Here is a 15,785-nt window from a genome sequence, read left to right as displayed (position 1 = left end):
ACGTTCCTTATGAAGCAGCTGTTTAGAATCAGATGATATTGCTCTTTTAGTGTCAGACGCTGATTTGAAGCAGCACCTCAAAACTGTGGTTGTAGCTTTGCTCAACAAAACCAAACCTTAGCTGTGGACCAGAAGAGCGACTGCTGCTACCAGTTGAAGATGAGGAGCACCACGACCTCGCAAATGGATGATGGAGGTGCGCTAACGCTTCACACCCACAACCATTCGTTGTGCTAAGCTAATTAGCGTGTCTCAGCTTCCTGATGCGGCTCGGAGGAGAGGAGGGTCTCTGTCTTCTTGTCTGGCTCTGGGGACACTGGACTATTAGAGACATTCCCAAAAGTTGGCGTGTTCCTTTAACTGCTGCAGTGGTGGATGGTTTCCTCATGTGCCCCAGACACGATCCGGGCTGGGCTGGTATCCTGGGACGGTGGCCAGCCCCTGGCTGGTTTCTCACCCTGCAGAGCACCGGTGTGAAACCACTGATAAAACACACAAACAAACACTGAAAGGTGATTGGGATCTGCGTCAAAACGGCTCCAGCTTGCAGGCCTGCTGAGCAGCTCTGCAGCTGCGTGTGTTTATGCGGTGTCGAGTTCCTCTGCTCCTTGTGTGTTTGTTTGTCAGGTGTTTCAACTTCACGCACACCAGTTCAACCATTTGGAGTCAATTTTGAGTCGTTCACGGGCCCACGTCTTCCTCCCCTCCACGGAAAAACGTCGTCCAGAAATATCCTCCTCGGTTCACGTTGAGCGCAGATGTAGAGCGACTGAAGTCTGGGTGCAGATGTTCGTGTCAGCGTCTTGATTTCATCCCGACGTGTTCGCGCTGAGCGCAGGAACACTGAGTGACAGAGATAACGAGAAGTCTTTCATTATTTAATAACCAAAGACATATTTCCCTGAAGTCCCAGAGCTTCCGGACTCGGATGACTCCGCCTCCCTGGTGTCGCTTTATTTACTTGAAAGAGAAAAAAAAGAACTGTAGAAACTATAAACAGTTAATTCAGCGAGTTGCAGACAGTGAGAGTCGCATAGACACAACCTGTAGATTTGCAGGCGGCGCCAACAACGCGGTGAAGGAGGTCCTGGTTGAGGTTGTCCAACAGCGACGCTTCTCCATAATTACGCGCAGGTCCACACAACGCGGCTGGAGTTTCAGAGGGAAAGATGCTGCTGGAGGCTCCAAGACTGCTGAAGCCGATGGTGATGAACAACACAATAAACCATAAAATGACTGCTAGTCTGAAGAAGTCCAAGTTCCTGAAGCCTCAACCTGCCGAGGTAGCGAACAGACGTGTTACGTCTTTATGTTGCTGTATTTGACCTCCAACCTCTGTGGTGATTTCCTTTTTGGCGGTCGCTATGCCGGCCAGCCTCAGCTCAACCCCGGTGAGAGAAATGAGACCACGGAGCCGCTGCATCTCGAACGGGTGACCACCAAAACAAATCTAAACACCACAGTAAAATAAAGCAGCAGGTTCAGGGGAGCACTGAAGGAGAACTGGGCTAAATTCTGATTTTATGACAGAGAAATTATTATCAGGAGCAAATCTGTCAATGTTCTTTTTTTTAACGCATGTTTCCTTTTAACTCTTTGAGTTTCTTGTGTTTTTTTCAGCCGACATCCCCTCTTGATTCATCTTGACGGGGGGGAAAAGCCCACCCTCGTTTGATTAGCGTCTCTGTGTGACTGCGCCCTGCTGATCAAATTAAACCTGCTGTTTATCTGCCACACTCATCTGGCATGTATGGAGGCCCTGGCTGATCCCTCCCGGCTTATTTTGTTTGTGATTTTCTGTAAGCGCTGGACTTCAGAACCTGTCAAAGCGTCAAGGGGAACAACTTCCTTTTTTTTTTTTACAGAGCTGCCGAGAGCTGCGGGGAAGACTCGCCCCCTCTTTTGTGCTCCGCTTGCGCCATGTTTGTTCCCGGGGTGGATTCATCAGCGAGGTCGCCGGACCCGAATGTTTCAGCGTCGACGCGACCGCAGAGAACCGAGCGCGGGTGCCAGGGAACCTTTACATGTGGTTCTAGTTTTCGCTGCGGCTTGGCTGCTGGTCTGCTTCTCCATTCTTTCTGGTCTTTAGTATTTAATTTTCATTTGCTTGAGGTCTTTTTCACAAATGCCTTTTTTGAAAATAACCTCAGGCACAGAGGGGAAATCCCTAATTTGACACTCACGTCAAATTCTTCTTGAGATTTTTCATTTTTAGCTCGGACCGACACACTCGAGAACAATTCAGTGCCTCTGCACCTGCGTCAGCTGCCGACCAGAGGAGCTGCATGTTCAGGTTCTCTGTCCATCCCTTTCTGGTTAAGATGATGTCGCTGGAACAGGGATTTTTGTTTTTCAAATTTGGCTCAAACCTCCACTGGGATTTAAGCCGTCGAAGGTCAAGGTCACTGTCACCTCATATGAACATGATGTCTCTGGAACGCTTCCAGGGAATTTCTCCAAATTTGCCACAAACACCCGCAGGGACGCGAGGAGACTGGAAAGATTTTGGTGGTCAAAGGTCATATTGAAAGATTGCAAAATCCCAGGAAATTCCTTACCAGGATTTCCCTAAATACGGTACCATCATCCACTGGGACTGGAGCGAGGATGACCCGACAATCCGCTCGGGTCACTGCGCAAATCCCCGAGGAAAACGACCACGATGGCGTTTTTGAAGGCTCGTGACAGAATCGTGTTTAACCAGAAACCTGACACAGAATGCAGTGACAACTCTTTATTGTTCTATAGATGTTCATTTCATTTGCACACTTATTTTTATTTATTTTTTTACATTAGTGTTTATATTGAACTTTTGTAATCTTGTATCAACTCTAAGAAATTCACATTTACACAATGCATCTGACATTAGTAGGTAAGTACAGTTGACATTCAGCGTTTTTGAGAGCAGGGTGGGAAGTGTCTCTGTCAGCTTGGTCATAATACGATGACAGATCATCCCAGGGAACCTCCTCATGTTGGGTTATACGTCTCCTGTCACCTCTCAAATGGAGGTACATGATGAAACCGCTCATGCAAAACCTCCGCCCAGTTTTCTATCTACTAATAGCATATGTGAGCTCCGACGAGAAGATGACACGCACCTGTATGTTTTAGTCATGACCCTTTGGTTGCCGGTATTTTCAAGCGTGTTTAATATGACGGCAACTTGTAAATCTCTGGGTTTATACAGTTGGCGTGAGTCTCAGAATTTCATCCTCTTTTATTTCCCTTCATTAAATCCCCCCAAAAATGTAAGAAAAATGCACATAAAGTCACAAACTAAGCAGGAAAAAAAGAAATGTAGAAGTCTGAGCTGAAAGACACCTGACACTGTACACAGGCACTTGAACTGCAGTTCTCTCTTTGAGTGCATTCATTTCATATTATACATCATAAGTGCTACAAAATAACATATCAGTTAGAAAAAAATACTGTTCCAAAAAGTGTAATACTACTGGAGAAAAACAACATAAACAGTAACGTGTACGGACAAGAGCAGAACAAACAGCTTCTCATTTCCAACAAACGCGCGGTCAGAGGTGTCACGCCTCAAAACACGACCCAAGATCTCAAGCTGCAGCAACGACGGTGGATTTGCACCCTTGCTGCGTCCTACGTGGGCGCGGTTACCTCGCCTAGTGAACTCCTTATTTGGAAGTGTTGTGAACATTTTGCAGGCGAGTGAAAAAAAAAAAGTAAATCGCAAAGTTCAATTCTCTCTTTTTTTATGTTATGACCACGACTCACATTTAAGTGAAAAGAAAAGGGCGTGGCTTGGCGTTGTGGGGCGTGGGGAGATCCCTCATGCACCAAAACAGGAATATAGGCTGGTTCATACTTAGACTTAAACCGCGTAGCGTCTACACTGTAGCCTAAGCTTTTAAACGTCTTTGCTGGTGTGGCCAGGGCTCAAATTACTAACCGATGTCTTCACCTTTGATTGTCTGCGAGTGTCACGTCAGATGATTTACCAGCATGCGAAAGGTGTGTGAGCTCCCTGAAACGCTAAACTAGAGCCTGACACGCTGGAGATGCTGCAACGGTTCCAATCAAAAGGCTCACACCTGTTTCCATGCCCGAATGACAACGTTTCAAAATGAAAGACAATATTCTGATGGAGGTTTACGAGGTTTACCTCGAGGTTCTGAGAATAATGCCGTTGGAAATGTTAAGTCTGGTGTTTCTGTAAAACATGAAACTCAAAGACAACTCGTGCAGCAAATGTGACACATAAAATCATCACCAAAAGAAAAAAAAAGCAGAAAGAAATAAAGACCAGGCTTTTGTTTGCCTGGTGGCCTCGTTTCCAGGTGCATCTGAATGAGTGGAAGGCCATTAGTTCCCTACGGGGAAAACTCCGAGATCTTCTCTGTTGAGTTTCAGTCCGGTCTTTGCCCAGAGTTCAGTGAAAAAAATGTTACTTTTGCCGCAGATAGAGGTTGGACGGAGTGATAGCATAAACGAGCTAACAGGCTACAAGTTAGCGAACAGGCTATCTCTGCAGCTATGTGTTCCATGCGGCCGTTCCACTCGGCTACACGTCATAAACAGACACGATTCGCCTCTCAGCCGGGCTGCTGACCCAGTAGCAACGTTTGACGTGCTGAGAGTGAGAATGTGGTGAACTCACAGCGACGCGGCCAAACTCAAATCTCATCCTTGAATGCGTCTTGCATATTTCTGTGTACAGGTGGGTTTTACATTCTCACAAGCAGCTGTAGAAAGAGAACAAGCTGGTTTGAAGGAAGTGACGCCAGCGGCGCTGGGTGGCTGATTTAGTCTCAGGGGGTTTCGAAGAATCTTGACATCAGAACTCTGGTCACTAACGGCACCCGCTTTCATGTGCACGCCACAGCTAAGACCAGGATGAATCACACCTTCTCTGTCAATAGGAGAGTGAATCATACTCTCGGTGTGTGTGGTCACATGTCAACGCCACATGCAGCTGTGAGCAAATGGCAGAAGAATCATTTCCCCTCATAACACTGCAGCACACGCCAAATCGCACTTAAAAAAGAAGACCAGAGAGTTTAATTGCGTCTGTGGTCATGTGACTGATCCGTGGAGGCCACACTGACTCTGTCTCCCCGGCATCTACCTGCAGCTCACGACTCAGGCTCTGCTGACATCGGAATTTACCATAAAATGAATCCCAATCACGCTGGAATCTGCACGTTTTCTCATCGGCGCTCTGCTTTATTTCTTCATCAAAGCAGAAGTCAGAGGGATGTTTGTTTCCACGGATTTGAAACCGCGAAGCTAATAGCAATGAATTGTTGAATTGATGTGGCACTAGCGCCAGTGCACCGCTTCAGGCCCTCCGAATATTACCAGACCAAAAGAAGTGAGACGTTTCGCCAGGGTCGTGTGACCGTCTCAACAATTCAGCTGCCGATATCCAACCAAAGCTGTGTGAGGTAGCGGCGCGAAGGTGCAGCCCGCTACTACCCATCAGCCCCCTGCTAGCTTGAATGGAAATGTATGTATTTTAACTCCCTTCTACGCGTCATCTGACCACATGACCTTGTCGTGTGACCCAGATCCTGTAATCACATAACGTGGACGTGCGAGGATACAGGGTTGGAGGCGGGGCCTATTCATTCCTGTGAAAATGAGCACACAGATGTCCGCCAGCCGTCTTTCCAAACCTGATCAGACTGAACTGAACAGAACGAGTCATTTTGTGATTTTTGTGATGCTTCGAAAAATTTTTTAAAAAAAACATTTCTACCATTTGAAAGCCGCTTCTTGTCACATCCACGTGGTTCTGGGCTGTGGTGCACCCAGTGATGGAGGGGGGGGGGCTTAAAAATCAGAGGACAGATTTTCATTGGTTGCAAAAGAGACGAGGACTTTGGTTTAAAAATACTCGTATGTTTTACATCCGGTGGGACCTTCACATCACCGTGAGATTAATCTTAACCGCGCTGGAATTCCTTCATCAACACCGAATTTACAGAATTCCTCTACATGAGCGTTGTCCTCATGGCGGCTTTTACTCAGTACAGGCGGCGATGGCGGCAGCACATAAGTGGTCCGGCGTGCCTTACAAGAGCTCCGACTGAGTGCTTTTATATCACCGAGGATGTACACAGGATGTCATGTGACCCCCCCACTACTGTCCAGAGCATTAATCCCGATGAGAGCTTGTTGAGTGGAGGGTAAATGAAGCTGAAACCCTGAGGTAATTACTACCTGCCTGTCAGGATGTCTCTCTAATGGGCCCCACGTTGACACCCCCCCCCCCCCCCCCCCGTGCATTAGCACCTCGGCGCTGTTTATCAGGATCTGGGCAGGACTGCAAGGCGCGTTAAGGAGCGAGAGTTTGCCTCTGATGGCTGTTCCAATTTTACACTCAGTGACTTCTGTCTTTCTTTCTTTTTTACATCCTGAGTCATTAAAGCGGCTCCTTAATGACCAGCGCGCTCTGCCCAGCCACCGGTGACATCACAGCACCTTGTTTCGGTTTGGGTTTCCTTTTCTTTTTTCCTCTGCTCAGACGCAGCCGCTCAGCCTCCCCGCTGAGTCAGCCATGGAATTTAAAACGAAAGTAACGCTACAAAGACAAAACGCAGGTGTGAAATTACTGAAGCAGCATCCCCGGAGGCGGCAGGGCAGAGGTGTGTCCACAAGCAGGGCGAGTCGTTGATCATCGACCACTGACGACACACGGAGTGACATTTGTCTTCGAAATATGAGTCACTGGCTTCCGCGACCAAATCATGACGCAGATATTTTACAGGACTGCCTGCCATGAAAGGCATCTGCAGGAAATGATAACGGAGAAAGAAACTTCAGAAGAATGTGAGAGTGACTCATGGCGTCACGGCGGGGGTCTAACAGAATGAATCCTGTGGCGAGAGACAGAGGATTATTTGTGAGGAGAACAGCAGAGAGGAGAAGAGAGGAAGAAGAGTAGCGTTCTTAGGCACCTATGATTCATGGCTAGAGATCATGGAACCGGGAAGAGGATCAAAAGTTCGTTTGTCAGCATTACACACTGGAATATTGATGGATATGAGACGCTGTGGCGTGTTTATGGTTATGCATCAGCAGCTGAAGTGACGCTGGAACAGATATCGGCTGATATTGCAGTTTGTGTCCAGGTGCGCTGGATGAAGAGTCCAACGGCGGCCCAAATGTGCCAGGAGGTCCATCGAAGTCTTTCCTCTGCAGCCAATTCACATATGAGTCAGAGTCAGTTTTGGGTTTTGTGGTTGGACCCCCCCTCCCACACACACACACACACACACACACACACATGATTCCTGTCTTCAGCTCGGCTTCCGGCTCCCTCTCCTCAGACCTCTGGGGGAGGTGAGTCAGGCTGGGAACCGCCGTCCATCCTCACCACTGCACAGAGAAAGCAAAGAGGGGAAATGTCAGGCGCTGAAAAAAGAAACACCTGTGATCGTGGCGGCGGTTCACATTTCCGAAAAAGACCTTCATGACATCATGCACTTTCTCACTTCGAGGCCTCCAGTTAGCTGCTCTGTGTCACAGGAGTCCTCCTGCAGCGGCATTACTAGAGCGTCTGAGTGACAGAGGATGAAAATCAAGCAGGAAGTAACGTTCCAAATGAGCGTATCCAGAGCATGTCATACAGGTACAAAGAGACCCGGATACAGAGTTGGAGGCAGGAAGAAGATCTTCAGCCGGGCAGAGGATCACCTTGCTCAGGTCCATTGAGGGACGGACTTCTGCTGGCTGAGTTGGCAACTTCCTGTTTGGCCCTTGGCTAACATGAACAGGGCCAAAATGATTTTGGCTTTGTCTGAATCGCCAAGCAGGTCTGATCGTAGGTCTCGGAGCAGGTCGTAGGCTGTCCGAAACCACAACTGGCGCGAGTAGCGACCTACTTCGCAACCTAAATTCCAGCCTAAACACGCCCACATTGTAGGTCGGTTCAGGTGCATCCTACGGAGCAACCTATGGCCCACAATGCACCGCAGACTTCTTCTTCGTCCCCTAAAAACTTGAGGACCCGCAAGCCAAGTTTGCGCCACCAACAGTCTCCCATTCTGATGCAACACAAACGTTTATAGTCGTTGTTGATGACTAAAGGTGCGTTCATGTGCTTAATAATAGAGAATGAATGAAGGTGCGTTCAGAGTGGAGTGCAGTACCACAGCCAGGCCAGCAGGTGGGGCTTTCGTTGGTGCTGTCTACCTATTTGCTGTATCTGTGCTCTGCCAGCAGAGGTCGTGCTTCACCACCAATCTTCTAGGGTGTCTGAATGGTGCATCCGTGTTTAGGTTGTAGGAGTAGGAGGTAGCGGTAGGACGTAGCAGGAGGACGTAGCAGGAGGACGTAGGTTGGTACTTGGCAATTTGGACGCAGCCTTAGTTGTGTCTCTTTTTTGCCATTGTCATTTTTGCCGAATGTCTGACAAAAAGGAATCACAGTTGCTGAGCCCGACTTGTGAGAACCTCCCACCTGGTTTCATCCTCAGAGGGAAAATGTTTGCCGTTTGTTGTGGAATAGTTGAACAACGGGGCAAAAGATCTGACCACAAAGGGTTAAAAAGGGGGGCATTTTTCATTTCAGGTGGACTTTAAATTTCACCTCCACCAGGATTTCAGCCGACTGCACACCCAACGGCAGCGCCTCCTACAGTACTCCCCCCTGCAGGGGGCCCTGTGGTGTCACTCACACATCCAAACCTGTTCAACTGGAGTCATTAGCAGAACGAGGACGGGAGACAAGCGCTCTCTTTTCCCACAAACCTCTTAACCTGCTGTCAATTGAGGGAAGCCATGGAAACGCCTCAGGAATGCAGAGGCGTTCCTGAGAGGACCCCCCGAGCACGGAGGGTGTTCTTGTCTTTATCAATGCGTCCTTGTGCCAAGGCAGGAGGGTAGAAGGGGGTTTGCTTTTGTTGCCTTCCCCATCTCGTCACAGCCTCCCGTGTTCACAGGCCTCCCCCTGACGTGCGTTTCACCGTCCTACCTGAATGGCATTTTATGCTGTTTGTGTCCGCGCTCTGATTCAGTCCAGTGACGGACATCGGCCATGACGCTCCTCTCTCCTCCTTCCTGCTCAGACAGACACTCTACAGACACCGTCAGTGACGCAGAGCAGAGACTTTGGCCTGCGCACAGTCTCCTGCAACACACACACAAGTGCTGCTGCTGTCTTCCACCTGTACGCTGACCTCTACACAACCATTTCTGAACTGGCACTGCACCCAGATCTGGAGGCACCCGCGATAATAATAGCCACATGGCCGGCTGATGTTTTATAGAGTCCAACCTCATTCCAGGAATCAATACAGCCTGTCTTTCTCTAAACCAATTCAGTCTGCTGTGAGACCCTGCTGAAGCTCTCTTATACTGACTTTCTTCCTCTTCCTCCTCTTCCCCTTCATCTTCTTTCGTTTTTAATCAGCACATTTGGGCAATGCTGATTGGGCCCAGAGCCAGAATCAGGCTCAGAGGTTCCTCACTGAGATTGAGTCTGAGATGGTTTTATGGTAATCACAAGAGCTCCCCGGGAGAAAACCAGATACTTCAGGACCGGTGCACTAATTAAAAAACTCAGTTACTTGTTTGTCTTTCTGGCGATATCACTTAGGGTCGGCGCTTTACTGATGCAACATATGTTATCCATTTCAACGTGAGCGCTAATTGGCTGCCGGCCACCGCAGCCGACGCAGCACCGCCCCCTTCATGTCTGGTGGAGTCAATTCTGATGTTAGATCCTGAGATACGGAGATGTTTCCTGAAGCTTTCTGAGGGCGGGGCTGCGTTTCAGTACAGAGGGAGAACGTTGTTGTTGTTACATTTGAACAGAAATAATACAAACGCGCGGATGGTTTCACCCCTCAGCTGACATCAGTTCAGCTTTCTAGCTCCGGTAACCACGCACGCGCTTTCCTCATTCCGCCTCAAACTCGGCCATCATTTCTAATTTAATTGCTCTGCATTTCTGTAGTTATTTGAAAGTTGTACACGCCCCCCCCCCCCCCCGTTCCGTTGACAACCAACGACCTTCGAAATGATGCTCACAGCAGAGTGTCCTTCGCACAAACTGGACTCACGAATCGTCACCTTATAAAAGGTTGTGATTGTTTTTAACTGATGACTCATCCTGCATGCACGTGTTGCAGCTGCACATCAGCACCCTGAAGTGTGTGTGTGTGTGTGTGTGTGTGTGTGTGTGTGTGTGTGTGTGTGTGCGCGTGCGCATGTGGGTTTTTTTGTGGGAGGGGGGTTGTTTTTGGGGGGTTTTTTTTAGTCTCTAATTGTTTCTACTCACTTTTAGCAACAAGACCTGGAAGACGCCACGTGAGGCTTCAGTCTGATCTCACAGCTGCCAGCTGCCAATTCGCTGACTCGTCTAGATCTGGATGTACGTGGACTCTCTGCAGTTCCAGCTAACATTTGGTTCGAAGGGTCTGGAACCGTCTCCTCAAATAAAGTCAGGCTCTGGGATCTGCGGGCCCTGGACCTGTGCCCCATCGGCCCTTCACGTTGTAGCGGCTACACCCTGGTAACCTTCTGTTCCGTGTAAATGGAGTTGACGTGAACGAGGCAGAGACCAGAGTTCAGCCCTCAATTATATGCAAATCTGCATCCAAACCGTATGTCTGGTTTTATTTCCTAAAGTATCCAAAATATTTTTCTGCAATTCTAATAAGATACTCAGAAAAAAATTTTTGCTGGCAATGCGAGCAGAGAGCGACTGCAGGCCTCCTCCGCAGCAGAGGGCGACGTTCCTCACTCAAGAACTCACAAAGCAGGAAAATGAAGTTTTGAATGAAACAAATCTGCTCCAAAATTTAACTGCCGCTTTGTTTGCCAACCTAACAAACCTGCAGCGAGAAGAGAGAGAGAGACAGGCAGAGACAGACAGGCAGAGTCAGAGACAGGCTGAGAGAGAGACAGGCAGAGAGAGACAGGCAGAATCAGAGAGGCAGAAAGAGAGAGCCTGGTGGTTTTAATCCAGCTAGCATGCACACACACACATATCCAACAAACACACATTCACACACATCCAAAACCACACACACACACACACACAAACAGATCCAACAACCACACACACACAAGCACACACACACACATGCACACACACACAAGCACACACACACGCACATACACACACACACACACACACACACACACACACACACACACATCCATGCTGGCAGAAGTAATGAACAAGAGGAGGAGAAACTCTGTTCCGGACCGACATAAACGCATGTGGGAGGCCTGGACCAGCTATGATGACTCAGCCATTTTCTTTATCACATTAGTGAATCTTCACATGACTCAGCAGCATCATTACCCTGACTTCCACCTGTGTAAAGTTCCTGTACGCTGCTGCTGGTTCCTGCTCTGGAATCCAGGGTTAGAGAACCGTTTTAATCACGTGGGTCCTCAGATAAGAAACCGCACTGATGGGCGGCGTTATCCTGATGAACAACAACCTGTGTTACTCACTTCCTGGACGCCGTTTCCACGGCTGCATTTGAAACTGATCCAAATCAGGATTTGTACAATAACACCCCCCGCCCCCCCCCCCCCCCCCTTGGGGTCAAACGCAGGACAGAGATGGGCTTAGAGTCTTGTTTTAAATTTTTAAATTCTAAATACCTTCAATATGTACGCGTCGAAGGAGGGGGAGGCGGTGGGCGGGATGCTGCGGGGATAGACGGCGACGAGAAGGCAGCAGCGAGGCCAGGCAGCCTCACCCGCGCCGTGACTCATGCAGGGAATACCCGCCTTGGATGCTGTCAGTCAAAACAAGGCCAATTTTCATCGCTCTACTTCTCCCTTCAGAGGCGCATGTGACCTGTTTTGACTGGAGCCGTTCCCATTATTTTAGCTGCCCGTAAAATACGGCTGGTTTGAGACAGGAAACCCTGATGATTATTAGGATTTACTGCACCTATTCTCACTCTCTGGTGTATTTTAATAGACCCCCACTGGTGTCGGACGAACCGCCGACCCCCAACACGAGTGCTTCCTTTTTTAATGGCTTCCACTAAATCGCAGATGGTGCTAATGCCAATTAGCACGCGGTAAACAGGGATGCCGGATCATATTTTTAAAGGCGGCGAGGCCGAGCCTGAACCCGTCTCATAACACCCACTAATGAGCCGATCTGTTACAGGAGCAACAGGACTGAGGCGGCGGTTTCTCTCTCAGTGAAGGAATCCTCAGCTGTTGATTTAAATAATAATGGAGGAGGGAACTCAACCACTAAATCTTTTCCCACAAGAATATGCAGGGGATCCAAGAGGCAGCAGGGTGATAATTAAACAGCCAGCGCCATCTTTGCTCTCCTGAGACGTCTCCACCAGATTATGCACCATTTTTTGGTTCATCATCCTATGAATGTCCGGCAGGACGAAGGCTCGATGCGCCGGCGAACCAGCAGGTACAGCGGCTGCACCAGACGTCCTGGCGACAGGCGCTAGCACCCAGGGGTGGCGGTCGTGAGTTCAGCGGTGCAAAAGCACACAAAGAAGGTAAAAGACTGGAGGACAAAGAGCTGCCGCGCCCAAGCAGGCTTTCATCTTGAGGCCAAACGTGGAACTGCGGAACTACCGCCCAGTCTACACAACACAAGTATATTTTATGACAGTTTTGACAGCCATGTTGTTGCTAAACCTGCTTGGTCGTAGTTGGGGAACGTTAACGATTTGTGTTAAAATGAGACGTTCTGTCGTCCTCCCAGAGCCGCTGGAATTCTCCGTCCTGGCTCACGGCTCCACGGTCGCACCGATCGCGCTGGTTTTCACGACGAGAGCCGTTTGCCACCAGCAGCTCCAGACGGGAGATCTCCAGGTTTTATTTGAAAGGATCAGGCGAGGACGCGTGAGAAGGGAAGCTGGTTTTATGTGAATGTAGCGGGGCACTGAGGGAAGGTGGACTGCTGCTCAGAGGTTACTTCACATTTTCTGAAGCGCTCGCTTTTATTCTCCCCGGGCTCTTTAAAGGTTGTCCTCCTCCTCCTGCTGCAGCTGCTCGCCGCACATTCTCCTCCACGCCAGACTTTCACTGAGAGCAGCGACGGAAATCTCCACATTGCTTCCATCAGTCAGGCAGAGAAGCCTAATAATAGTGATTAACTCTGTGGTCACTCTCATTAAGATTAGAGCAGCAAGAAACTCTCTGTTACTGCCGGATGATTGTTTCTTTGAATGCCTGTCACACACTTCCACCCCCCCGCCCCCATCGATATACTCAGAACTTGGCGGTGGGTTACTGAGGGACGGGAGTTTCAGGGTAACGGGGTCACCTGGTCAGATCTTTTCCAGCCTTCACAGGTTCGACCAGAAACCTGCTCTGAAAGCTCTAAACAGCAAAGCAAGGAGAAACGTCTTCTTTCTCTCTCTGGTCTCTCACCTGTCAGATCCACTTTGTCAGGAGGGGTGAAATTAGTTTACGGCCACAGAAAGAGTCACAGGTCAACAGTGGGAAAAACAGAACTGACCGATCCCTCCTCCCCAACGCGCAGCGGAGCAAGAGAGGAATCCTCGCGAGCTCTCTCTCTCGCTGCGTCTTGTACTGAAGCACAAAGCAAACTTTGGCGTCTGAAGGAGACGCCGCAGGTTTTCAACCTAAACCCATCTGCGTTAATTCAGATGTGCTTGCATTTTGGCCTCGATGCAGCAGGTTAGTTCAGGTGTGGACTGAGGCGGTTGGCGGCGGCGGGAGCCTGGAGTCGAATTCCTGTCGGCTAATGCGAGTTTCTTATTCCCAACAACGAGTCAAGATTGTAAATGTTGAACATAAAGCGTTTAAATTCTTTCTAAATCCGGGCGATGAAGGTGTACACGGACCCAACATGTGCGTTTACTCACTGTGCTGCACACCACAGAAGTAGAGTCAAAAACCTGTCAACACCAAATGTTTTAGCCGCATATTTTTGGTACGACGCAGCAGATGTGATTCGGGAGGCATCACAAAGTAAAAGTACGTAACCCATAAATCATTCATGCCAAATTCTGGGTGAAGCTCAGTCGCACCCCGCATTCACCAGCGACTTCTCCACGAATGCAGACTAATTCTGCACATGCTTGCACGCATCGCCTCATTTCTCCCAGGTGACGGAGAGTTTTTGATCGCGGCCCTGAGCGCGTCCTCCGGGGGGACGTCAGCGGAGCGTCTTGACGTGATCGATGGTGACCCGTGCGCGGCTGTTTGGACCTCATGGTTCAGGAATGTGTCCAGGCTAGCGTGAGGGCCTTCTGCTGCGTTTTAACGGCTTCTGTCAGGCGCCGCTGGCTCAGTAACATCCAGCTTCATTACTGTTGCGGGTTTAGCTGGTCATTCATGTTCCTACGCCACAGACGCCAGAAGTGTGTTGTCGCCGGCTCACCTATCTGCTCCTGCTTGTGTGAGTGTGGTGGCTGAGCCTGGACCTCGGCCTGGGCCTGCTGTTGCTGTTGCTGCTGCTGCTGCTGCTGCTGCTGCTCCTGCAGACTCTGACTGTCCACCGAGATGCCGCTGTCGCTGTGCAGCTTCTCCCCCTCCGGTGTCACCATCTGGTTGTTTGTAGCTGCTCGGTTATTCGCTGCCTGCTTGTTCTGCTTGCAGCTGTTCCACCTGTGGAGAGGTGGCAGGTCAGGGGTCAGATTTACTGAATGATTGGTTGCTGCTGAGGTGTAACTCTGGACACGGAAGCAGTTTTACTGGAAGGCAGTATGAGGGAAATGTCAGTGACCAAAGATGGCGGCTCTTTCAGTGGTGTTTGTCCACCAGCAGATAACAAAACCAGCAGAGAGGCGTCCAGGGTTGCGCTGTCACGTCTCTGTCATTCAGCCCATCTGCAATTTCAGTGAGAACTGGCCTCATTGTTTTAGTATCATCCTGCAGGTGATGACGTCCCCGTGGTGGTGGGAGTGGTTAAGTGTTCCTGTGCTCCTCAAACTCTCAACTGTAACTCGTCAAAGAATCTTCTTTTTGTTTCTTTGATTTTGTTTCATTTACACCTCTAAAGTTACAAATGGGAATGTGAAAAAATCAGCAGCTCTCACTGCACGCCATGATAACGTGTCTGCCCACAGGCTCTGACCGGTGATGGACGACCTCTGGTGGTTCTGGAGAACCTCAAGCTGAAACATGGCCCTCTGATGTGGGACGAACCCCAAAACTGTCCTAACAATTCCAGGGATGCTTCCTCGTCTTCACGCAAGCTGAGGTAAACAAATGAAGTCAAGACAAAAGACGGACACGAATAAAAGACGGAAAAAGTGAAGAGGAAAAGCAGAACAGATCTCCAGGCTGATGCTCTCTCCAGGAGATGGGAATCAGAGCAAACGAGGCGACATTTTTGCTGTTGTTGGTCACGTTTAGCTTCCAGCTGAAGAAGAAGAAGAAGAAGCTACCAGGAAACCGTCTCAAAACACCTGCTTGCTCGTCACGTCGAAGCATCACCAAGTCAACACCGTTAGAACGAGGACTTTGGTGGAAAGAACAACGGACATGGGGCAGAGTCCCGCTGGCTGCTGCACCCATGAGCTGCAGGAGGTGTGGAGGAAAGGTGCAAAGGAGGAGGAGCAAAATCCCAGTCAGACCACAAAAAAGACCCCCCCCCCTTTTCTTTAACCCAAAATCAAAAATATCAACACATAAGATGTGAGGCTGAGTCACCACAAGAGTGTGTAGCGTGGAAACTACCTCTCCCAAAGTAAGAAAGTCGGGCGCCAGACAGAGGACAAGAGCTAACCGCTGTTCAGAGCAGAATATCGACGTACAATGTGAGCTCATCTCCTGCTGAAGAGAGGAGCGACAATCAGGGGTTAATATTCATGACATGCTGTCGATGTACAT

The 15,785-nt window shown here is 49.3% G+C and overlaps 1 protein-coding gene across 2 annotated transcripts in view; it reads right to left on the bottom strand.

Moving 5' to 3' along the window:
- Positions 1-2,725: 2,725 nt before the first annotated feature.
- Positions 2,726-15,785, bottom strand: part of ngfra (nerve growth factor receptor a (TNFR superfamily, member 16)) — a 32,350-nt gene continuing 19,290 nt past the window's right edge. The window contains exons 5-7 of one of the 2 annotated variants that reach the window (XM_086185528.1): positions 14,332-14,558; positions 7,262-7,353; positions 2,726-7,170 (exon numbers count right to left, since the gene is read on the bottom strand). In XM_086185528.1, the coding sequence (XP_086041654.1) occupies positions 7,301-7,353; positions 14,332-14,558 (280 nt within the window). In that variant the 3' untranslated portion in view covers positions 2,726-7,170; positions 7,262-7,300. Of the gene's footprint in view, positions 7,354-14,331; positions 14,559-15,785 lie in introns of both variants that reach the window. The other variant, XM_086185527.1, reaches the window with a different exon arrangement.

This window comes from Aulostomus chinensis, chromosome 18 (assembly GCF_037954235.1).
Source record: "Aulostomus chinensis isolate RoL2024-O1b breed Wild chromosome 18, RoL_Achi_v1.0, whole genome shotgun sequence".
In the NCBI taxonomy this organism is placed as follows: Eukaryota; Metazoa; Chordata; class Actinopteri; order Syngnathiformes; family Aulostomidae; genus Aulostomus; species Aulostomus chinensis.
This window is presented reverse-complemented; position numbering and strand designations above follow the sequence as displayed.